At 42.1% G+C, this 23,635-nt stretch overlaps 1 protein-coding gene across 2 annotated transcripts in view; it reads right to left on the bottom strand.

Moving 5' to 3' along the window:
• NUP214 (nucleoporin 214) overlaps positions 1 to 23,635 on the bottom strand; it is a 38,081-nt gene that overhangs the window by 13,065 nt on the left and 1,381 nt on the right. For both annotated transcript variants that reach the window (XM_033077686.1, XM_033077687.1), the window contains exons 2-28: positions 23,348 to 23,543; positions 22,594 to 22,745; positions 22,140 to 22,344; positions 21,598 to 21,668; positions 21,169 to 21,232; positions 20,808 to 20,911; positions 20,425 to 20,531; positions 20,219 to 20,285; positions 19,573 to 19,696; positions 17,581 to 17,742; positions 16,066 to 16,522; positions 14,615 to 14,790; positions 14,027 to 14,118; positions 13,618 to 13,707; positions 13,129 to 13,278; positions 12,738 to 12,896; positions 10,623 to 10,726; positions 9,974 to 10,153; positions 9,444 to 9,529; positions 9,258 to 9,341; positions 8,695 to 8,940; positions 7,840 to 8,004; positions 7,236 to 7,344; positions 3,933 to 4,008; positions 3,171 to 3,279; positions 2,093 to 2,195; positions 496 to 563 (exon numbers count right to left, since the gene is read on the bottom strand). In XM_033077686.1, coding sequence (XP_032933577.1) covers positions 496 to 563; positions 2,093 to 2,195; positions 3,171 to 3,279; positions 3,933 to 4,008; positions 7,236 to 7,344; positions 7,840 to 8,004; positions 8,695 to 8,940; positions 9,258 to 9,341; positions 9,444 to 9,529; positions 9,974 to 10,153; positions 10,623 to 10,726; positions 12,738 to 12,896; positions 13,129 to 13,278; positions 13,618 to 13,707; positions 14,027 to 14,118; positions 14,615 to 14,790; positions 16,066 to 16,522; positions 17,581 to 17,742; positions 19,573 to 19,696; positions 20,219 to 20,285; positions 20,425 to 20,531; positions 20,808 to 20,911; positions 21,169 to 21,232; positions 21,598 to 21,668; positions 22,140 to 22,344; positions 22,594 to 22,745; positions 23,348 to 23,543 — 3,706 coding nt within the window. The remainder of the gene's footprint in view (positions 1 to 495; positions 564 to 2,092; positions 2,196 to 3,170; positions 3,280 to 3,932; positions 4,009 to 7,235; positions 7,345 to 7,839; positions 8,005 to 8,694; positions 8,941 to 9,257; positions 9,342 to 9,443; positions 9,530 to 9,973; positions 10,154 to 10,622; positions 10,727 to 12,737; positions 12,897 to 13,128; positions 13,279 to 13,617; positions 13,708 to 14,026; positions 14,119 to 14,614; positions 14,791 to 16,065; positions 16,523 to 17,580; positions 17,743 to 19,572; positions 19,697 to 20,218; positions 20,286 to 20,424; positions 20,532 to 20,807; positions 20,912 to 21,168; positions 21,233 to 21,597; positions 21,669 to 22,139; positions 22,345 to 22,593; positions 22,746 to 23,347; positions 23,544 to 23,635) is intronic.

Below are 23,635 nucleotides of genomic sequence, written 5' to 3'. Positions count from 1 at the left end.
CTGAAATTAAAGGAAGAAAGCTTCAAAAATATTACAAAACAGATTTTATCAGTTCCCTTCTATGAGAATGGGCAAGTAGGGTCTACCTGAGATGGAAAGGCAGTCTGTGTATTGTCACTTCAATTTTAGAAGGACCACAAAGCCATTCCAACTATTTCCCATTGATTATTAAATGTTCACTGGACAACAGCTCTATGTCAGTCCACCTCAGCAACTTTAACTCTACAGATTAAAGACAGCAGAGGAAATTACTACAGATGTTACCCTTTTCATCTACTAGTGCCTCCTAAATATTCTTGGCAACAAATATTTTGCTTCATTGATACGTGGGTGGCCCAGATCTCTGTGTATTACAGGGAGAACCCAGAGTATGTATGAAATGTTATTGCAATTTTAGTAATAGAACTGCACCACAGAACAAGAACCACATGAATTAGGAAGAGTAAACTCTGTTAAGAGGGAAGAGGTGCTGTTTGCACTCTGTCCCAAACTGACCTTGAGCGAGGCTGGGCAGGGTCTGTGATGCAGCAGCTGATGTGACACCACCAAAATTAAATACAGACCTAGGAGAGAGGAGAAAGGGAAAGAATGACTTAGCTCCAAGTGCTGAAATTCCCAACCATATGATGAGCACCACTCAGACTCAGATTTCCAGTACAGACTTGCACAAAGTCAGGCACACAGGAGCAGTTTCCCAAGGACTAAACAGGGAGAAGCACACACACACACACTGTGTTTCCCTCTCTAAAAAGGCTTCTAGAGGATTAAAGAGAGTCAGGTTCAAAGTTCTTTTGACCACCCCTCATCCTCCCACATTCTTCCCTTTCTGCTATGTATTTCTCCCCCATGCACCAAAACCTGATGGATTTGAGGAGACTGGTAAGAGGAAAAACCACAGGGGCAACTAGAGCTTAAAAGAGCTAAAAGGGAAGAGTCAGTGCATGAGCAGAAGGGAATAACTGGATAAACCATCCATCAGAAAGATCACTCATAGCAAGACAGAAATGAAAAGTTATCATGACTATTCTACACTGAAAATGTTTTGTCTTGCAAAAATGCTGTGATCTTTCATAATGAGTCTTGCAGAGATTTTCACTCCCTGAGGATTTTGAAGCTTTCTCTGATTCTCAAAGACCAGCTGCTGATACAGAAGTCAGGCCATGGGACTCAGACATCACTGACAACAGCACTGTATTTAGCATATGGTTTACACACTGAGGCACTGCACATGGGACAAAGGCAGGGTTGTTTGCTTTTTGAATCTGAATTTCCATCACTCAAAAGGACTCTTTTAGCCCTCTGAAGAGCCCAGCAAAGCATTTGGGTAGCTGGGTAGCATCCACTTAAAAAACATGCAGAGAAATGGGTAAGACTGAAAGAAACCAGCATTTAAATTTGTGTGTATCCTGAAATACTTAATGTTGCCCCCTTAACAGAGAAATTCCCTTGAGTGTTAGATGAGCAAACATGCAGAATTTCAAATAATCATTCCTCAGGAATTAGCCCTCTCCCCTTAAACATAAGATATAATAAAATAAAGATTTTTGCCATCCCTGAAATAACATTCCAAAAGAGAGATTTCAGAGTAACTGTATGTTCAAAACATGTGCCTTGCTTTGTGTTATTGTTATGTAACAGATATCACCAGATGGCTTGGGGCCTCTCTTGTCACCTTCATGAACTGATTACTTTTCAAGCCAAAACACAAAATTTGTTCTGCTTTGTAAAGATAAATAAGCAATTCAGTGAGTGTGACCATCAGTACAGATTTCAAGTCCTAACTGGGAACTTGTTCAACAGTCCATTGCAGATAAACCCCAGAAGCAAGCCAGTCATCCTTTACTCTTGATTAGTTATACACTGAAAAATCCCAAAGCAACATTATACTGTGTCCCAGCCTCACAAGACCTTCAGACCTCACTCAGGTTTCCACAAAAAAGTCCTTTGAAGACTCTGGTACAGCCCCTGCCCTCCAAGTCTAACATCTGCAGGTGGTAATTTAGAGTACTGCACAGCTTGTAGGCAACACCTGCTGTAACAGCCAACACTCATATTTAATGTCACTACCAAGAAATGTAATGCTCATACAGACCCTGTAGAAGTAAAGGAGAATGTCTTGTTAAGCTGTGAAGTTGTTGTTTGTACTGATGTCACAGTAGAAGAAACAGCTGTAACTGTTTTTACTGTCCCTTGTCCTGTAAATTACAAGAACAACAAATAAATAGATATACTTTTAAAATATATTTACAAATTTAAAAATAAACAAAGCACCCTGTCATCCATCTATCAGAAAAGAGGAATTAGCTTGCACACACAGTCTGCAATTTAATAAATTTCAAATAAAAAGGAAGTCCTATCATATTCAGGAGCTGACATTTTCAATAAACCAAAATTTAAGAAGCATTTGCCAAGTCAAATATGATTCCTAGCTATTTTTACTGCTTCTTACCCCTGGCAAAGAGGCAACCTACATCCACGGATTAAAGGCAAAAGACCAACAGAGATGGATTTCAGACATTTATGCAAGAGGTTTAAAAACCATGTCCAATGCAAGCATCATTATCTACCTCACATTAAAAATCTATTGCTTCCTTCTCATAATGTTTCCTCTTTCCCTGTTCAGTTGTAAACTGAGCATTTCTTTCTTTAGAAGCTTCCCAACTCTGAGACTGATCCCTGGTCTGAACTGGATATGAAGTTGGTCCTATAGCACAAAGCTCAATAGATCCTCCACAGGATTTAGATCAAGCTTGTTCAGGTACTCCTATAATGCTGTGTGTCACATTTAAAATGTTTAAAATCAGCAGGATTTTAATGTTTTAAAAACAAAAGAGCTGCTTTTAATTTGCTGTCAAACCACAGTAGCCTTGTGGAAGATGTGCTCTCAGCATTTCCTGATAAGAGTTACAAGTCCTGGGTGCACTATGAACAAGGAATTGTGTCACTGAATTCTAGATGCAGGAACAGACAAAACACAGGGAGTACAGAAAACCACTCTCCTGTACTTCTGAACCTTTGCTTTACAAATTCTCCCCCTCAAGGCTGGCACAGCAACCTCTCAGTAGAGACAAATCTTTTCTCCTCAGTGTCCTCATTCTCTGGACTGTGCACCCTGACATGTTGCAAGAGACATCCAGGCCTTATTTCCACCTCCACTAAAGACAACTTACCTGAGATCTTGTTGCCAGATGATGTTGGAGCAGCTGTGGATGCCATAGGAGAGGGTGCACACACAGAGGAAGGTGGAGTCTGGCCCTTCAAGGAGCTTGCCAGAGGTGTCTAAAAACACAGCACCACTTCAGGTCAGTGCAGTCTGTCCATTAACAAAGATCCTTCTGACATTGGTTTGGCATTATCAGTGTCATGCAGTGACTTAAGAATAAAATAGAGGTGGGTGGTGGAAGCACTTAGATGAGCTCTGCAATCTTGGGCCCATTATGCCTTGACACTCAAATACAGGGTCAGTCCTCAACCTTTTCAACAATTCAGCAAGCCTCCACAGGCAGCAGCTCAATGACTCCAGAGGACAAAGACTGCTGCACTGGGTTTTTTTTATGTATAGATATAAAACCCAGCAGCTTGTCAACCATTAAGCAATATTTTCAGCAGAATAACAGAATAATGAAGAACTCTCTCCCTTGATTGCCTGCAACTTTCTTCTTTTTTGTGTGAAATTTAGTTGTATCTACCTAACAAAGGTTCCTTTGCTGTTAGCCACAACCCTCACTGCAGCAAGGGTAGGGCCATTAGAAAGCTGCGTGTCTTCAGAAGTGAGAGAAGGCAAGACATAACATAGATATGCACGGTTGAGGTCACAGATACAGAAAGGGTTTGTCAAGAATGCAGGGCAAGCTATGAAAATTAAACCCCCTAACTCTGCTGAGCATGCCCAGGTAAGTATTCCACAGGGAAAGGGTTCCATATCAAAATACCTGTTTAGCTTGATTTGTAGCAACAGTTGCCAAAACTTGATGGACTGCCTGGGCTGCAGAGTGAGGTACAGATGATCTTAAAAAAAAAAATTAAACAATTATATGAATAACTAGTCTGAAAGAGGATTGTCTCTCCTCTCAAAAAGCACAGCTCCCAGAAGCCTTGAACAACAGCTGCTGTTAAATATTCCACACACAACTCCAAACTAATAAATCTGATTAGAGAATAAACCTCTTAAATGAATCAGCCACATTTAACAAAGGAAATCTGTAAATGTGTTTGAACCTCTAGACTTAAATGATCAAGTCTTCTCCAGACACTCTTGTCTCTGAACAGAGTCAGGGTTTTCTATTTCACAGGCAGATGATGAAAAATCAGCAGGTAAGGGGATTACAATTTTATGCCTAGTGGATAACAAATTTAAGCAGCTTCCTTCACAATGTGGAGTCCAGACACGTACACGCAATGCTCAGAAATGCTGAGTAAGGAGACAAAGTTGGGAGGGGGTGGAGGGAGCATTTCCTGTCTTTGAAGTGTATTATAAACATTGACAAAGTCATGGCAAGCCCCATGATAAAATTAACCTGTATTCTGCATTGTAGATTTGGTATTTTTGACTGAAATAAAACCCCTCAGACAATTGCTGCAGAATGGCAGCATCTCATGGGGGGCAGCATCTGACCTTGGCACTGTGGGGCACAAACATCAAATCACTGTGACTTGGGAACAGCCAACCAGTTTTAGCATCTCAAGTCTGTGGCCCACCAGGTTCAGGAGTTTCACTGGCCAGTACCAGATTTCAGAAGCCTAAATTCAATCATGATTGCCCTCTCTTGGTGGCAAAGTCCAGCTTTCTTACCCAGGCAGGTTCTCTCCACCTTGACTTGGACCAGAAGTTCCCTAAGGCATAAACCAATCTCTGGCTGAGGCTGCAAATCCCAAACAGTGAGCAAATCTAGGCATCCAAAGTTGTCTGTCTGCTAAAGCATGAGGATTCTCAAACTGCATTTACTGTTTGGTCAGCTGCAGACCAATTTACAGGAATTTTCTACCTTATTCCAAAGGAAGATGACACATACATGAAACATTTTGCATGGCCATTTGGTCTTGGACATGGTTTTGTGCCTTAAACAGCTTTGCTTTACCAGGAACACCTTCCCTCCTTCCAGCAATCACTACTCTCTCTCTCTACATTGCAAGGCCTGGATTTCCCCTTTGCCCACAGCAGAAGTACAGCAAACAATGAAAACTTTAAAATTAACACTGGAAAAAGTTGGTGGTGGGATGGTGGAGCTGTAGATTTCAAACTTATACAGAAGAAAGAAGAGAACAACATAAAGTCTGAAATTCATTAGAAGGTAGGACTTGATCTCAAGACCTGAAAATGCTGTGAAAATGCTGGGTTTGACTTCAGTTGTGGAGAAAGGATTTTTTTTTTTGTACTGAAAACTGTGTATTAGTAACTGGACTGGGACCACCAACACACTGAGTCACAGGCCACTGAACAACTGATAACAAATGAAAAATCATTCCTGCTTAACAACCAAAGAGTGTTGTGGCAGCAAAAGGAAGCCAGGATGTCTGAAGTAGCAAAAACTGGTAAATTAACTTTGCTGGGTGAATGCTCTTCATTTCAGTGCTGAATCTGACTGGCAAGCATGGCTCATTTGGGGAGAATTTTTAGAAAGTACATTTTTATGAGGTCAGCTATAAAGTAAGACTGTAGAAAGCCTCCAAGATATCAAGCTAGCTGGTGTTTTATAAATTAGAGAGATCAATCAATATTGCCAGTCTAAAACTACTTCAAAGTAAGACAGGTCTTTAACTACAGTTCAAGTGAAAACCAATCTCATTACATATTGCTCACTCACAACTTTCTCCATGCACAGCCAGTACTTTCTACCTTTTTCATCATAGTTCTGATGAAACAAGAGGGTAGAAAACTCTTCCTGGTCACAATATCACTTTTAGTCAAAAAATTCCCAAGCAGAGCTGCCTGCAAATCTGACTTTCAAAAGATGTAGCAATTGCCCTCCCCGTTCCAGTTTATCATTTTTAGAAGAAATAAAATAGCAAAAAGTGCCCAAGCTGTTTCTCAATTAAAACACAAAAGAAACCATGAAGTAAATGTCAAGGTCAGCAGCTGAGAACCACCACTGTTCCCTTTTTGAAAAGCTGAATCAAAGGAATTTCACCTTTTTTCTTTGACAGTGAAGAGCACACACAAATGTGTGAAAGCCAGTGGTGATGCAACAACAGTAATTGTTCCAGGAGCTGCACGTACAGCTCACAGGTATATGGATAAAGCATTTGCAACTCCATATGTAGTGAATTTATCCCTCTTCATGCAGTTTGCACAGACTTCTCAATAGTGCCCTTGCCTCCCCAGCCCAGAACTGGCCATGCACTGCCCTGGTCTTAAATGACAGCAGGAAGTTGAAAAAAACACAGTTTCAAGGTCATAGAATGACACAGAAAAAGCCTAGTCCTAGGCTGATGACAGCCTGGTGATAAGGCAGCAATCTCTGGAATGAGCTAAGCTGGCTGTTGTCTGCAGGAAGCAGGGTAGGGAAGCCAAGTGTTACAGCTAACTCACAAGAAATGGTAACAAATTCAAGGTTAAATACCACAAGTCAAAGTTCATAGTTTAGTCAGGAGGAAGAGCCTTGCACCTCGATGATGTCCCCAAAGTGACTGACCCCTAGTGACACCCAACCCTTCAGTCAAAATTCTGATGTCAAAACATTTGAAACAAGTTTCCAGAAAAGCCAGAGCACAGTTCTCCTTCCCTTCAGAGGGAACAGACAGAAGAGAAGCAACTCCAGAGAAGGTTCTCTCTGCAAAGGATGACAAAGTTCTGGACAGGCTGAAGTCACAGACCACACTCAGTGACTGAGGGTTGCAATTCCCTCACTGAAAGAGGTACAACAGAACTAGTGATTGGAGAGATAGCAGGGCCAAATTTCATATTAGCAGTAAAACCACTGAATCCCAAAAGGAGAGGATGCACATAAACGCATTTCACAGACAAATGGAGAAGGAGGTTAATACTGGTCTCATCATTTGTTCAAGACAAGCCATTAGCAAATCCTTGAATGACCTGGAAAGATCTTTCTTTCTTAATTCTTTCTTTTTTAATTCTTTCTTTCTATCCACAAACCCAATACTCTTGTCTAAATGCATCCACTTCAGGTCTCACACAGCCAGGCTCAGTAAAACACTGCTACTGCTCCCCACTGGCAGATGTGCTCCAGTGCAAATGCTCCCAAAGGCCAGCAGAAAGAAGGGCAGCAGCCACTCACCCTATTACTGTAGAGACTGCTGGAGTCAGTGCACCAGGCTTGAGTTCCCGGACATTCACCACCTGAGGAACATTCTTCAGAGTGGATTCAGTCAAGGAGGTGCTCACAGCTTTAAGGAACAGAAAAAAATGGAGGGGAAAAAATGTAAAGACAAACTCCATATTAAGCATTTCATTTCATTCAACATGACCTGAATAATTCCAAAAAAATCCACTGAAGATTCTAGAACATATATAATGTACCTGGCTGGCCTGAAACATCTGGAACCTCAGACTTCATTGAGGACAAGGACAAAAGAAGTCACAGCAATCTATATAGTTGGTACATTTTTTGTTATTTGCTGACCAAATCTAATTATTATGAACTCTCTCTTACCAACATTGTAACATCTTCTATTAACTGAAATGGGAGTTTCTCAGCTATTTTGCACTAGCAGCTTACAGGAAAAAGGAAGACAAAGGAACACTGGATAGCTCAGAGATGCAACAACTACAGATGTGCACCACATTTTGTTTGATGATCTCCTCCTTTGAGAGCACTAAATCCCTGTGAAAGCCCCATTCAGCTGCTCAGAGGTCACTTGTGCAATTAGCCATTCTTTTACCTGGGGACTGGTTAGCAGCCATCTGCCTCTGCAGAGCTGCAGCAGCAGCTGCTTGTGGTGCTGGAACAGTGACAGTGGGAGCAGGGGCCCCGTGTTTCACAGTCTTTGTTGCAAGCATTGTACTGTCTGCCCCGTGGGGGATGATTCTGTTTGAAGATGCAGGCACTAAAAAAAAAAAAATACCACAACAAATTAACAAAAATATTAGTTAAATGTTTCTCTATAAATCAGGGAGTCTTTGAAAGCCTTTGCTGAACTGCAGTTCCTCTAAGTACACAGCTTCCTTCTGACAGAAGTGCTGTGCAGGCCATTCAAACAATCAACACAATCTGTCCCTGGCAGATTCTGGTATTTCCCAAGGAATTTACTAAGTCTCAGTAGATGTTATTTCAATGCATTAGAGGACTTTCAATCTGCTGTAACAGACACTTCTGCTGACACCTTATTTTTCTCTCTGGCTGCAGAGATTAAAGAAACCTCTCTTGCTCAATGAAAACTGAGTGTATGTAAACACAGTTCTTACTGAGACTTGCTGGGCTCAGAACTCCTAACCTTGGCCACATCAACCAAATGCAGTAGTACTCCAGTTTCTTAGTCTTTGGGCAATATTTTAAGTCACTGCAATCTGAAAGAACCAGGCTATCACAAAAACACAATCAGTGAGTCAAGGTGCTTTAGTGCTTTTAGCTCAGGTTCATGAGGTTACAAAGCCACTCTGTTACTTCTCCTGGGAAGCTGGCAATGTAAATCAGCATCCAGCAATCTCATTTCTCCAGGGCCTGAAGCACTGCCAGTGGATAACATGGTAGTTAAAGCTACCCACAAGACCACACTGAGAAGAGAAACATAACTCACACAAAGTACCCAGGGAGGGGTGCTGTTTTCCAAAGGACGGAGACTGAGCCATCAAACCAGGCTGGATTGAGGGAGTTCGGACCACAGGAGCATGACGAGGGACTTGGACTGGGACAGCCTCTTCTTCCTGGTCCACTGCTTGGGAATCATCATTCTCCAGTGACTGGGAAACTGAGGATGTTGAGCTGACTTCATCCAAATCTTCATAATATCTCGTGGACAAGAAGGCAGATCGGGACAAACTTGCTGCAACATCAAAAACAAAATTCAGCGTTAAGTTGAGGGAACCATCCAGTGTAACAGCCATGACAAATGCACCCTATTTTAGGACAGTCTCCTTGTTTTACTCTTGGCATTGATAGGATTTGACTTCTGAACTGCCTGGAAAGGCAGCCTTCAACCACACAGCAACTGTAAGCAAGTCCTCCTGAGAGCAGATGGGAGAACAGGACAGGAAAAGTAGGGGTTTAAGAAGTCAAAAGCTAATTTCAGGTTTCAGTCCCACAGCAGGTAAGTCATCCTCCTGGAAAGCATTTCAGAATTCTGTGGTAGCTAAAGTTTACCTGGAGCTGTAGACCTAATTGGTGGAGTTTTCCTCTTGGCTAGAAAATTCCTCAGCTGTGCCTGCTTCACTGGGGATAACTTAGCTGGAAAATGGAAGACAGTTATTAGTCTACAGTCAAACTGCAATTAAAAAAAAAGGTAATTCACATTTATGGTGTGAATGCCAGGAAGAAAGAATAAATTACCAGGTGCTTTGGGCAGAGGCTTGGCATGTGATTTCAGAGTAGTTTTCATCAAATCGTTGCGCAGGCTTTCAAGGTCACTGTCAAAACTGGGACAAGGCAGAGCAGTGAAAAAGCAGCAGCAGCAAAAAGAAACCAACCAAAGCAGGAACAAAATCAGGCCAAAGTAGCTACTAGAACCACTGGCACATCTGGAAGAACAGTTGGCTCCTCTAGACATTGTGTGATGCACCTTTAACTATTTCAGAAACTTCAAGAGCCATTCACTCCTTCCCCTGAAGGCAGACACACAACCAGCAGTATCTCAGCCTGGAGGCTCTATAATCCCATCTACTATAAAACTCCTTAAACTTTGAGGGGAAATTTTTGCTAAACATTAAACAGTGTCCCAGAATACAACCAGTGAGCTTCTGTATTATCTGTATTCTCATGGCTTAGTGCAATCTTCAGGAGGTCCTGTCCTCCCATACCATGCCCACAAAACACCATTCTCTGCAGGGCAAGAGAGGAGGAGGAATTCATGCCCCACATACCTCTGAGCACTGTTTAGAGATGTATCACTGGGAACACTCCACTGAGATGTCTGGTTGTAGAGGCGGAGCTGCTGCAGGCTGTTCACCAGGTGGTTCAGCCTCTTCCTCTGCTGGTTGATGATTTCCCGGTTATTTGCCAGGGTGTTGAACAAAGTCTCTCGCTCAGGGACTATCAGACGCCTGCAGAGATCAGATCAAGAACAGGGATAAGGGCATTCTGTGCACCTGGGGCACAGGCAGGCAAGCAAACACCAATTTAGTGGTTCTGGCTATTGAAACTCAAGGAGGTCAAATCACCAAAGCAGTTCAGTTAAGCTCTAATACAGATTTCTCCCTTGAATATGCTGCCAGTTCATTTATTCAGTTCATTTGCTTCAAGATGTTTTATTTATTACAAAGGTTTCATTAGCTGCCACCAATGAATTTCTGCAAAGCTTTCAGTTTTTTTCTATAAGCACTGTTTGCTCTGTACACACAGACACAAGTTTGTAACATGCATGAAGCCAGAGAGTCTGAACCCATGGTTCCCATCAGGTGTCTGAGCCAAGCTTTGCTCTCAGACCCTGCTAAACAGAACAAGGTCTCTGTTGATTATAGACTACTTCCCAATTCACTGATGTAGTGCTGTACTCCAGTTTCAATGACTTACTTCTGCTTTCTCTTCTGCTCCAGGTGCCGATCCCACTCCAAATCCAGAACGTCGTTCACATCCTGAACAGCAAACTTCACGTACTGGTGCAAGCGCCGGATTTCCTGCCATGCAAAACAAAGTCAGTTTTAAATTCACGTCAGAAATCTCAGTTTCAGTTGAAGGAGATGAAGAATCTGGGTTTATTCACTCCAAGCCCTAGAGCATTTGCCCATATTTCTGCCTGGAACATTTCACCAGCACAACAGAACTCAACATAGTGAAAATTCACAAAACAATCAATGGGGTACACACAGGGTTTGGCCTGGACATTTCACCTCAGCTCTCAACTAAGAGCAATACTGTCCCTAATATCTGCAAAACACTGCCAGGTCTCTAGAGAAAGGATTTTACACCAGGCATTATACAAAACAATCCTTATTTGAAACGCCACTTCCAGAAGATGAGTCATTTGCTCCCACCTTACAACACTGAAACTTCTAACAATTAAAAGTGATCAAAGCTTTGCAGGCTACTCACACAGCTCTAGAATATCAGCATTCACAGACTATGATTCATGAAAGCACTCACAAATGCTCACACCCCCACATTAAGGCAAGGAATTAATTTGACTTCTATAGGTAAGAAAACAAAAATAAATAAAAAGCAAGGACAGAGAGTAAAGTGACTTATCCATGGCTTGAACTGCAACCTTGCAAAATGGAAATGGGAACTGCAGTTGGTTTCAGCTCATCTCAACAGAATGTTCACCTAAATATAATGAAGCAGCCAAGGAACTCAGCTTGGGAAGAATTCCACTGCAAACACTTTCAAGATACAGCAGAAATTATAATGGGATATCTCCAGCCTGAAAGCAAATCCAGTCCTGCTGTGGGCTTAGTGTTAAACACTGCCAAGCCCAGGTTTCCTTTCTCCAGCACCTACATGACAGCAACTCTCTGGACAACAAATTGATCCAGCTGGACATCAGAGAAGTCTCAGGGTCTTGAAAACTTCACTGAAAACTAAGACACAAAGCTGCCTGAGGGAGCTTTTCTCACCCAGGAAATGGGGATGATGCAGACTGAGCAGAATTTCAGAGTCAGCACAGCACTTTGTCAAAGCCAACTTTCACAAAGTTGACCCAAAAGCTCTCTCCTTCCATTCCAATCCACTTCCTCCTCTCTCCTATTGTGTTATTCTTTCCTCATGGTCCTTCCTCTACACAGTGAAACACCTATTTCAAGATTATCATCTCTCTGAAGTCATAAGCATAAGCTTTAAATGTCGCAGAGACTGGACATCAGAGCAGGCATGCAATTAAGATTGTGAATTAATCAGCAGAATCCAGGTGAAGATTAGAGATTGGACCTAAAAGAAATTATTTTGTGCCAGCTGATTTCTAATAACTGCATGCATGATCTTGATACCTACTGCCACAAAGATGACATTCAATTATGCCTTCAACCTGCCAGTCAAACCTCTTGAGGGGAACTTATCAGTGTATAAAAGACCAAGTATTATTTGTACAGCACATTCACTCTATTTTGCTTTGGGTTAAATAGCCTTCATCACCAGAGCTGTAACAAAAAGTGCTTCACCCCTACTTTCTTCTTGTCTTTGAAAGCCTCTTTATGTACTGCTGGTTATTTTCCTTTGTGCCCCAGCTTTTAGAATATCATTAAGCTTTATGCTCCACCATCCATGAAATTAACCACACAATTCTGTAAGTCATAATAAATCATCAAATTGTTCCATAAGGCACTTGCTGAAGATAAAAATAATTCCAAGAACTCTTCTATAAAGTGTAGGAAAAAACCCAACATCCTTTTAACTGAAATCTCTGAGCAAACACTACAGGCTGAGAAGGAACAGGATGTCAAGAGCCACATTCTAAGATTAGAACAGACTTGGATCTCAGGTGAACTACATCCCTTCAGAAGGAGTTTTGAATCACCACAGGATGGAGAGGATTTCCAGCATCTCTTGCAAACTCCTCACCACACATTTACTAGAGTATTTAATGAAACAGCAAATACTTTGGGCAGAACAACAATGCTGGGCACTTGCACACACAAGCCTAAGTTTTATTTTATTCAAAGCTCTCTATCAGAAGTTGGTTGATATGATTCATACCTGAAGCTGTGCTTCACTCTTGGGATCCAAAGGTTTCTTATAGAGCAAGTGTAAATACCCCGAGCTACGATTCTGCTCGTTCTGTTCTTTAGCCTCTTCTACCCCTGCAAACCCCTCCAGCAGGGTTGTCTTCAGAATACTGATATCTCCATGAAGTGACTGCAAAGTGAAATAGAACAGATGGGACAAGGTTCAAAATAACGTTTTCCACTGCCATTTCTAGCACAAGGGCTTCTGCAAGCATCTGCCTGAAAGCACAAGGGCAAATGCCACCCCCTCATTAACAGCAGAGTCAGATGTTCCATCTACAGCTCAGCTGCAGCAGGCTAAGGAGGAACATCAGGTGAGGAAGAGTCACTGCTGGTTCACAGCTTGAAGATATTCTGCCCACCTCTGTTGTCTCTTTAATTTCCAAGAGGAAGGTGTGAAGATCATCTGACTCAGTTCGCAACACCTTCATTTCCTCTGGAGTCCCAACCTGGAAACAGGCTTTGGAAGTCCGGGCCTTCAGCTCCTCCATCTCCTTTTGAAAATGTGCAATCTGCAAAGCCAAACACAAGAAAGGGCAGCCACTGAAAACACAGCAGGGACTGGAACAAATGTGTCAGCTCTTGGATCATGCCTCAACTACACCATAAACACTGGTCACTTTGCAGCCAAAGCAGGAAATTCTTCTTGAACATTTACAGGAAAGAATACTCCATCTTCTCAACAGTGACTGCAGATGACTGAAAAGGACACAGAAATAACTACAAACCAGGCTGATCATCTCAGGAGAAATTTCCATTCTGATTCCTAAACTACTTACAGACACCATCAGAACACAACTGAACTGAAGTGTTTGTGTGGCATTATAAAGAAAACTGCTTGAAAATCTCACCTCCTCCCTGATTCCTGCTATGACAGGGTCTGATTCCTTCCATTGGTGGGTCTGTTTCTCTAAAGCTGTGCTGGGGAGTGCTGATTTGCCCTGGGGAGGAGAAAAAAAAAGACAAAAGCAAAATTAAGGATATATCCATTGCAACAGGGAGCTTAGAATACCAAAGAAGGCTTGGTGTTAGAAACTCCATTCAGACACCAGACTCTCTGATTATTACACAGGTCAAACACAGCTCTCTAAAGACATGCAGAGAACATTGTTTAGAAACACAGATTTGCTACTACTTCAAAAATCAGAAGTTAGTTAATTCTTTGACCTAAGAACACTAGCTCAGTTCAAGGAATTCTAAGCAATTCATGAGCCATGAAAAACATTCATCCTCCAAAGAACCCAGCCCAGTTCCTGTTACCTGAGCAGAGCCTGGCTTTGCTGCTGATGGGGTGATTTTGGGTGTCTTCTGTACCAAGGAAGCTGAAGGAGTGTTTTGAGAAGGACGTGCCACTGGAATTTAAAAAGAACAACAGTAATTGATGAACTTACAGAAGGTTTGAGGGAACAGGCTGTGATCAGAAACAATCACCACTATCAAATCCAAAAACAGTAGTGCTATACCCCAATGCAAGAACACACCTTCCTCAAGTATCTTTTCACTTCCACCCAACTTCTGTGTGACTACTTTGAACTCTAGTCAATGCAGATAGAAAGGACTGATTTGTGTGGCTGCCCAGAAACATTCATAATCAGAGCACTGAAAATGCCAGAACTTCTGGGTGAACTTAAGCAGCTGAATATAATTATTTCACATATGGCACTCAAGAAATAGAGCACAAATGGAAAAACTGCTCAGTTTCAAGACAAAGTGATTCATATCATGATGGTGTGCCAATCAGGAAGGCCACTGGAGCAGGAAAAGCAGCAGGAAAAACAAGAAAGAAGCCAAATTGAGCTCCCTGTGTTTATAATGCATTATTCCCAACAACAGTGATCAGACCCCTACCTGAGGCAGGGACAGGGGATGAAGTCTTCAGTGGTGTGGTAGGAGGGGCTGCAACAGGTGTGGACTGGCTCAGAGAACCTCCAGGAGCAGTTTTGGAACTGGTTGAGAAGGAAAACATGGTGGAAGTGCATTGACCACTGCTGCTCGTGGGAGAAGGGGTGTCTACAGCACCAAACCTGCAACAGAATGAATGAATGAACAAATGAATGAGTGAATGAATGAATAAATGAATGAGCATCCCCTGGGATCAGCAACAACTCAAGCTCCAGATACAAAATCACGAGTGTAGCTTCTGGAGATAGTGGGAAGAAGCCATTCAGGATAATTTCTGAATACATGGAACCACAAAGACTTCTATCTTAGATCCTCCCATGAGCAAAAGCTAAATGCAAGCAAAAAATACTACCCTGCTCCAAATGCACCTCATCATTTTGTTCCAACTATACAGCAGATCTGAGCTGCCCTTCAGTGTCATCTTCAGAGTAAGGCTCAAACAGAAATTCTGAAAGAAAATATGAATTTCTATTCATTTGCAAACTCAGCTTCTCAAGGCAGCCAATTTAAATATTCAGCCAATTCACTGGTGTATCATTTGCTTTATATACAAAATATAAAAAGCCCTAAGAGCTCCCATCAGATTCTGGTGTAGTAAAGATTTTTCTAATTTGAAAATAATCATTTGAACCAACAGAAATTTCTTATGATGCATTTACATTAAAGTTCTTCTCCTTAAAAAGCAGTTCCAATTCACATAGCTGTGTTTTAAACCACTTTGTCTAAAAATAAAGAGCAAGTCTCAGGAGTTGGAGGGAAGAGTGAGTATATGATATCTGAGAACACTCACTCAAACCCCTTTTGCATAGTTTCTAATCAATATTAGTTTTTTTGTGTCAACAAGCTTTGAAGATTCCAGATCCTGTGCCCATTTAAGAACAGAATCAAAAGATCTGACCCCTTCTCTGAACAAAGAGTGGCAAAGTAATCCATCAACTGAGGCTCAGGTTGGGGGTAAGGAACTTTCAATAAACTGTCAGAGAAACTTGTGCTATCACCACCCCCCTAAAGCAGCCCCAAGCAAAAGGGATTTCCCAACAGTCCTTAGCCATGACTTGCATCAAACCAAAGCACAGAATCATTGTTTGATGCCTATGAAACAAAGATATAAAAAATCCCCCTAAAATCTCCGGCAATTTATCAGTCTTAATTTTTGGCACTGTCCCTTGACTAGCACCATGCCATGACCAAAACCTCTGGCATGGGCAGCACTGAAGGTTTCCACAGCCACATCACTCTTGGATAAAGAGGGGCTTCCTCAGTGCTTTCTTGGGACCGTGGGGAACTGCTGTCAGGGCAAAAAGCCAGACACCACCTTCAGAACTACCACACATTATCCATGCCTGCAGCAATCTAACAAGCATCCAGCCCCTGCATTCACTGCTGAATCTATTTACTTCTCATTGAGGTTCACTTTGACTGAAGAAGCTGAAGGTGTAAAGGATGATTTCTGTGCAGCAGGTGCCGTGGAGAGCGATGGCCCGGAGGAGCTGTCTGCAGCTGGTTTAAAGTTCATGGACCCAAAAGGAAAGGAGGTGGCAGGAGCTGTTGTAGTGCTGCCTACAGAAGCAGGAGTTATGGATGCTTTGGAAGAAGGAGAGGAGAAGGAGAATGTTGCTGCTCCAGTCAGAGCAGGAGTCTGGGCTTGCTTGGAGGCATCTGTGGCAAAGGAATACGGTGGGGGATCGCTGCCTGTGGAGCCAGGAGTCTTCACAGCTGAGGGCACGAAGGAAAAAACAGCTGCTCCACTTCCTGCTGGAGGCTGACCTGAGGTGGGCACAGTGGGAGCAACAGCTGGTGCTGTGTCAGGCTTTAGAGAAGTAGAAGGAGTGGTTGGACTCGTGGCAGTACTCCCTGCAGAAAGACAAATGGGAAAGGAGGAGGCTCATTTGGCTGCACTGACTAATGGCAGAAGGTATTGCAAGGCCAAATCTATGTGACAGGGACAGCTCAGCACTGCTTCTCTCACTGGACAGTGAGGAAGAGAGATGGCAGAGCTGGGCTTGCAGCCCCCAATCTCAGGAAATGATACAGAAAGCCTACAAAGTCCCATCACTACAACAATCTGTTCAGATTAATGTTGTCTGCAGTTTCCTGTGAAAAAGCTTCACCTTCCTCCATTGATTTTGATGAGGCTCCTGCCATCTCAAATAAAATAAGCAGTCAGCACACAAGTTAGCCAGCACTGCAGGAAGGCAGGCTGCCAAACAACAGCATTCTGGCTGGGAAAGGAGAAGCAAATTTGGGCACAGGGAAGAAAATGGTGCATTTGAAATTATTTCTCCATGAATGCAAACAAGCAAAACAATCATCTTACCTGCCTACATCACACTACAGGACAACACATCTATAACTCAAAACAAAACTACACATCTTCACCTGCTGACACAATTCTCACAGTGCTAAGGAAAGCTTTAAATAGGATTTATATAGAATTTTGTTTAAATAGGATTTTGCTGCAGTCAAACACCTTAGTTCATATCATGACCTCCTGTGGCAAGACTAAGGAGGAAAATCATCCCCTCTCTGAAGTGTGAGGCCATGCTCAAAGCTGGGCAAAGAGCCTCCTAAAACTGTTTTGGTCCTATTCTCCAAAGGCTGATTGCACAGGAAAGTCTAAATGCACAGCCTATAAAGTGCTTGAGATCCACAAGCAAACAGATTTGAAGGTTGGACTCTTGGAGGTCTTTTCCAAACTAAATGACTTGGTGAACAGGACTAGGTAATTTCACACTGATACACAAAAGACAGAAGAGTCTTGGGAGCTCAAAACACTCAAGAACTGCTCCCCATTATCATTATAAAGAAAAAAAATATGTTTTCTGTGACCACATGTGTGTCTGACTACTGAACTGACAGTATGACAAAGATGCACAAATTCAAGTGTTCCCCATAGACCTTGGAGCACTTACCTGCTGCCTTTGGAACTCTCTCCCCTGCCAGCTGCAGTGGCTCTGGGGTCACAATAAGTGACCTGACTCCTGGGTTTTGGTTGATCATGTAAAATGGGCAAAGCACACCATCTGTAGAGAGCAGGATCAGAACTGGGGCTGGAGGAAGGATCTTCTCATCACCTGCCAGAGAGCACACATGTAAGTCCTGCAGGCAAAGCTTCCTACTCTGTTCCAGCTGGAATTGCCACCTTCTTGTGACTTTATTCACACAGCATTTCTTAAATTTCTCCCTTCTTGCTTTCATTTGCATCTTCGTTCCCTTGCTTCTCTGTCAGTGCTCAGCTCTCTCTCTTTATCCTTTTGTATTCCCTTCTGTTCCTGACTTCACGTTTCTTAAAAGGGTTATTTTGACAATTGAATGTCATCTCCTGAATGACAAAGCCCAACTTTCACCCATCAATTCCTGTGCCAAGTTTTTTCAGATTTTGAAGCAGTCATTTTTCCTCACTGACACTCTGCTCCCTCAATTCCTTTCAGCAATCCCCACATTAGGTTCTGTCACCTCATTAACATTCATATGCATAAACTACAAAATGGAATTGCTACATAGGAAGCTTTTTAACTTTAAAGAAAGTCAACATCAAACAAATATCCTCATAATCTGAACTAGTAATATAAAACACTTGTGTTTTATGCAGCTGCTTTGTGAGTCTGCTTCAATAAAAAAAATTCTCAGAACAGTTAAAGGCCCCAGAACACTCTGTATTTCTAAAATTCTGTAATGGTTTAAGTGTGCTTAATTAAACACAAAAACCCAAACCCAACACATCTAGAATACAGGAAAAACCTGCTATAGTAATGGTGCTTTGTTTGTCAGGCAGTGCAGGATGGCCATTTTTCTTTACTATTGGTTCTGCAGGAAAAGCATGCTAGGGAAGGGCACTTCCACTTGGGAACAAGCTCCAGGACAAATCAGGTTTCTCTGCAGTCTAAACTTGCTGTGAACTGCAAAGCCAATTAATGTGCAGCCAAACTCTTGTGTCAGAACACAGAGAATGTGTTAGTAAAAACCCTTCTCCAAAATCCTTTTAAAAAACTCTGAGGCAGCACAACACAGGCTTTAAAAAATCTGTCCTGACAGATTTCTTAATCCACTAACTGTACAGATTAACAGAGAAAAGGCTTCAAATTCAATTTGGCATTCAAGTAGAGCATTTGACCTCAATTCCCTACTGTAGGTTTTCTTTCAGGTAAAGGTCTCAGTTAACTGGCACCCTCCTGTGCTCTTCAGGAACTCCTGACTGCAGAACCTTCCACTCTGCCTTGAGGCATCTCTATTTCCATCTGTCTCTGGCCTCCTCAGAATTCACTGAGATACAACACAATAGCTCAGATGTAGCTTCAGACTTTGACAAGGTACTTTGAAGCACCTTCAGGCAGCACAGAAGGTACAGCAATAATGCAGCTGAGATAAAGAGCACAGCAGGGCTTAAGCAGCACAGACCCCGTGCTTTAATGCAGAATTAAAACCTACACATTCACCTCAGCAATCTTTGCTGTTTCTGGCTTTGAAACCAACCCACTTTTCCTTTAGATCTGTGCAAATGTACTTGATACAAAACAGTTCTGCTGAAGGACATAAGTGACAAGAATAAAGAACACCTCATGGGCAGCCTGAAATCCCTGGTGTTAGAACACGACTCCTTTAAACTCACTAAAATCCCAGTTCTGGGGAACGCTGACATAACTCAGGAGCTTTGTTTGCCATGTCTGTTGGTGTCATATCCCAGGATGCTCAAAGCTCCAGGAAAGAACTGTATTTAACACTTTACCATTGAAACCTTAGACAGAAGTAAAGCCACGTGCTGTGGTTTGGTATAAAAACAGCAGGTGTGTCGGTCTGCCTTTCAGAATGATCTTCCAGAACTCTGAGCACAAAGCTGCCCCTCAAAAATATCAAATATACTGAGATTTTTTTACTACTCCACAAGAAAGACAAAGAAGACTTACTGATCACAATGGGCATGTTACTGGTGTAGTCCACAGCAACACCAACAGGTAGAGTGTCATCACTTTTATCTGTCACAGGAAGCTCTGCTCTGCTCGAGTCCTCCAAAACCCACGACTCCCAGTTCTGCAAAAAGTAAAATTATTGTTCTATCAACTACTGCTTTCCTGTGACCAGTCTTCTTCAGCACTCCAGCCTACAACAGCTGAAACACCAGCTAGAGACTATCTGCTTAAATTTGTCAGATTAGCGAATGCCAGGAAGATCAGGGTCTTTCACAGATTTGTGACTTCTCACGTATCAGTGCATGTCAAGTCACAAACTTTAATGCTTAATTCCAACTGATGACCTCACATCAATCACCTTATTATATTGAGTTTGACCAAATTTTGAGACTGCCAAGTAAAATAATGAAAAACAGACTTCTGGAACTTGGTTCACAACACACACCTCTTGTTCTTCTAAGACTTGACATTCTGTACAATTTAGAAGCTTGTTCAGTTTTGGGATGACTTAAGAAATCATAATCTCATTGTATTCTAGGTCTTACATATTTATATGTATTTATATATATATTTAGGGAAAGAAAATGTACATTTGCACAGATACAACACAAAATATAATCCACAAATAGAATAAAAATATTACCTGATCCCCCTGCCTGGCAAGAATGCCAACTTCTGTGGAAGCTGCTGAAGCTGCCAGAACCAGATCCCTGTAAGCATGGACACAAAAATTAACATGACAGTCCACTGCAAGGTCTACAAGAAGGAGGAATACAATCTATGGGGAAGCACTGACTGCTCAGATATGCACTCCAAGGGAAGGAGCTTGCCATGATTCCTGCCACTCACCATTCCTCAACAAAGCTGAGGAAATAATGATGTTGTCTCTCAGTGCAGCTCGTGTAGCATGGCTCCATAAAATTCACAAACTTCTCTGGTCTCTTTTCTTCCTTTTTCTGTAAAATCAACATTGGTAATTTAGCTTTCAATCCACAAACAAAGCAATCTCCCTTAAATTTGACAGTATCAGGGCACATCAAAAACATAATTGGATCTCAGCAGAGAACAGATTGATTGATTTTCAGGTGGATCCTACTTCCTCTATTTAAACCCTCCCACCTCAATCCCATGATTTACAGCAGTACCAAACTCAAATTCTGTATGGTGCCAATGCCATGAACAAGTCAGAGCAAGCCACAGACACTTGTGTGGTTGTGACTGCTGGCACTTACAGGCAATATGGCAATGACCACTTGTGGAGACATTTCCAGTGTCCCATCAGCCTCTGCATACACGATGGCAAAGACATATGTGCCAATCCAAAGCACATCCAAAACTGAAAGAGAAAGCAAATACCTCAGCCAGAAACATTTTATAATAAGGTTTTCTTGTTGATTTTAACTGTGCACAGCACACAAAAAGAAATGACAAATGGCAACTACTCCTAAATGACCAAGCTTAAGAATCACAGAAAATCACATTTGTAATTTCATAAACAGTGCTATACAGCTGCTATAACTAAAGAAAATGGGGGAAGAATGAGTAAAATACTTTTAAAGGGAAAGCAAGTTAAAAAATAATAAAAAGATGTACCTTTAACAGGATTGTCCGAGTCATAAAAGGGAGGACAAGGAATTACTTTCTTCTCCTGCAGATTCTGTAAATAAAACAACTCTTAAATGCACAGAAAAGGCAATGAACAAATCCAATTGCAAGTTTTGCAGAAAGCCCAGAGAACTGGTTTAGAGCAATTTACCCATTCTTTAACACTCATCATGGGCCACTCTGAAATCATGATTTCAGTGACCAGTGCAAACCTTAAACAAAACCAAATATTGGCCTAAGACACTTGAATATTACTGAAGAACTTGGGTATATGGCTCACACCATGTGCAACCTAACCAGATTCTGTAGTTTGTGATACAAAAACCAATCAAAAAAACCCCCAACAACCCAAATCAACAAAACATCACATTTCAAACTCCTGAAAAGTCATAAAGCCTTAACACCACCAATACTTACATGCAGATACTGCACCACAGTGCCATTCTGTCTCCCTGCAGCCAGTTGTTTTCCCTTTGGGCTCCAACACACTAGGCAAAAAAAAAAAGAGAATTTCATTAGCACTAAGGAACTGGAGAATTACAAAGCCCTACAAAAACAGGACCAATAAATTAAGTATGTTTTTTTTTTTTTTCCACTGAAAAAAAATCATGAATCTGAATCAAACAAGGAGTCATCCAGTCACGAAGAAGGCAAGCTGACTACACAAGTCAAAACCCAACAGGTGATGATGTTTATTTGCATGTTTTCCTGGAAATGAGTCAAGCCTGAGACAGCACAAACCACAGGTGGGCATATTTGATAACTCACTGCAATCAACTAGGAAAGAGTAATTCCACTCTGACACATTTTCTGAGTCTTCAGTGTTTAAATTCTTCCCTTTCGTGAAGAATTTTAAGAAGCCTCCTCCTGAGACAAGCAACCTGTGTTTATACACCTCTCAATCAGTGTCTGCTCTTCAATGTCCAACATTCTGAGTGCCCTCCCAGGCTGCCACTCACCAGATGTGACAGCAGCAGAGGATGGGAGTGTGGCAGAGACCTTCACAGAGTCTGTGACCTGCAGGACAGAGATGCTGCCATCGGACAGGCACACGGCCACCATGCTGGGATTGGCAGGGTTCCACTTCAGGTCATTGACCATGGCTGCACTCCCTGAGTCCTTGGCCAGTTTGTGACAAGCAAATGCCTGTTTCTGCTGTTTTGCCTTTTAGGAAAGACAAATACACAAGACAGTCAAAGTGGAGCACAAAACCAAACTCTCCTGAAGTCATAGTTCAAAGCAGTGTTGATCTGCCTATAAATTAATGTCTGGTAAAAACAAGCAGATTTTGAGATTACTGAGCAACTCCTTTACAAGACAACCCTCACAGAGATAGAAAATCCCACCCCAGCTATACCTCTCCTCTGCTGTATTCTGAAAAAAAACCCCAAACACATTTGGCACATGCTGTACCTGATTCAGGAATGTACGGACATCGAAAAAGCTGATGAAGGACCCCATCTCACTGGACATCATGCAGACAGACAGGGTGAGATTGTCACAGCTCAGAGCCAGGTGCTGCATAGGAAACTTCATGGGAACCACAGTACCCTGAATATTCTCCACTTAAAACACAAAAGGAAAGGAAGATGGAATGAAGAGGATAGATTAAATAGCAAGAGTTGTTCTTGTAAAACAATATAACAAATGGATGCAATAATCCTCAGTCCCAGTAACAGCAGCTATCCAAGTTAATACATAGAAAAACTGAATGAAAGCAAATCCCTTCTTCTCTATCCATACAATCTTAGGACTTGCCAAATTTCTGTGAAAACACCACTTTACTTCCTCAGTACCCTGAGTAATAATAAGTGGAAAGATTTTTTTGCTGTACCTATGCATGCACAGAATGGAACAGTAACTAAGGAGAATGAAAACCATTTTGCACCCAGGTGGTGAAACAGGGGTTGCTTCCCCTCTCCTGGTCACTCAGTCAGAGTAGGTAACTCAGTGTGAGAACTCCCTCAGTGTGTCCCTCCACTCACAGGCTCACAGCTCAAAGAATGGCTACTAACCATTGTTCCTGCCTTCCCACACAAGAAAATGTGGAAATTCAAATGCCTGACTGAGCATGGCAAGGACTGAAACATGTATCAGCAGCCAAGAGCTCCACGCCATAAATCCCATATAAACTCTGCCAAACCCATGAGATTTAAGAGTGCCTCACCAATTTTATTGGGATCTTCTCCCAGCTGTTTCTGCATGATGAGATCTCTGGTGTGGAAGATCTGCAGGCTGGTCCCTCCACCAGCAAAGACCAGCCCGTATTTGTTGGACACTGCGAGGAGGCTGGAGCGCTCTTTGGGAAGATCATCAGGAGTATCGAAGATTCGAACCTTCTTCAGTGCTCTGAACTGAAAATCCTGTTTGAGAGAGTTGGGAAGTAGCTGTTCACATGCTGCCCAAGAGGAACAGCTTGTTTTGGCTTCTCTAACACAGTAAGTGCAGGAGTCTC

The sequence above is a fragment of the Catharus ustulatus genome, chromosome 21 (assembly GCF_009819885.2).
Source record: "Catharus ustulatus isolate bCatUst1 chromosome 21, bCatUst1.pri.v2, whole genome shotgun sequence".
Classification (NCBI taxonomy): Eukaryota; Metazoa; Chordata; class Aves; order Passeriformes; family Turdidae; genus Catharus; species Catharus ustulatus.
The sequence above is the reverse complement of the archived record's forward strand: the minus strand, read 5'-3'. Positions and strand labels throughout refer to the sequence as shown.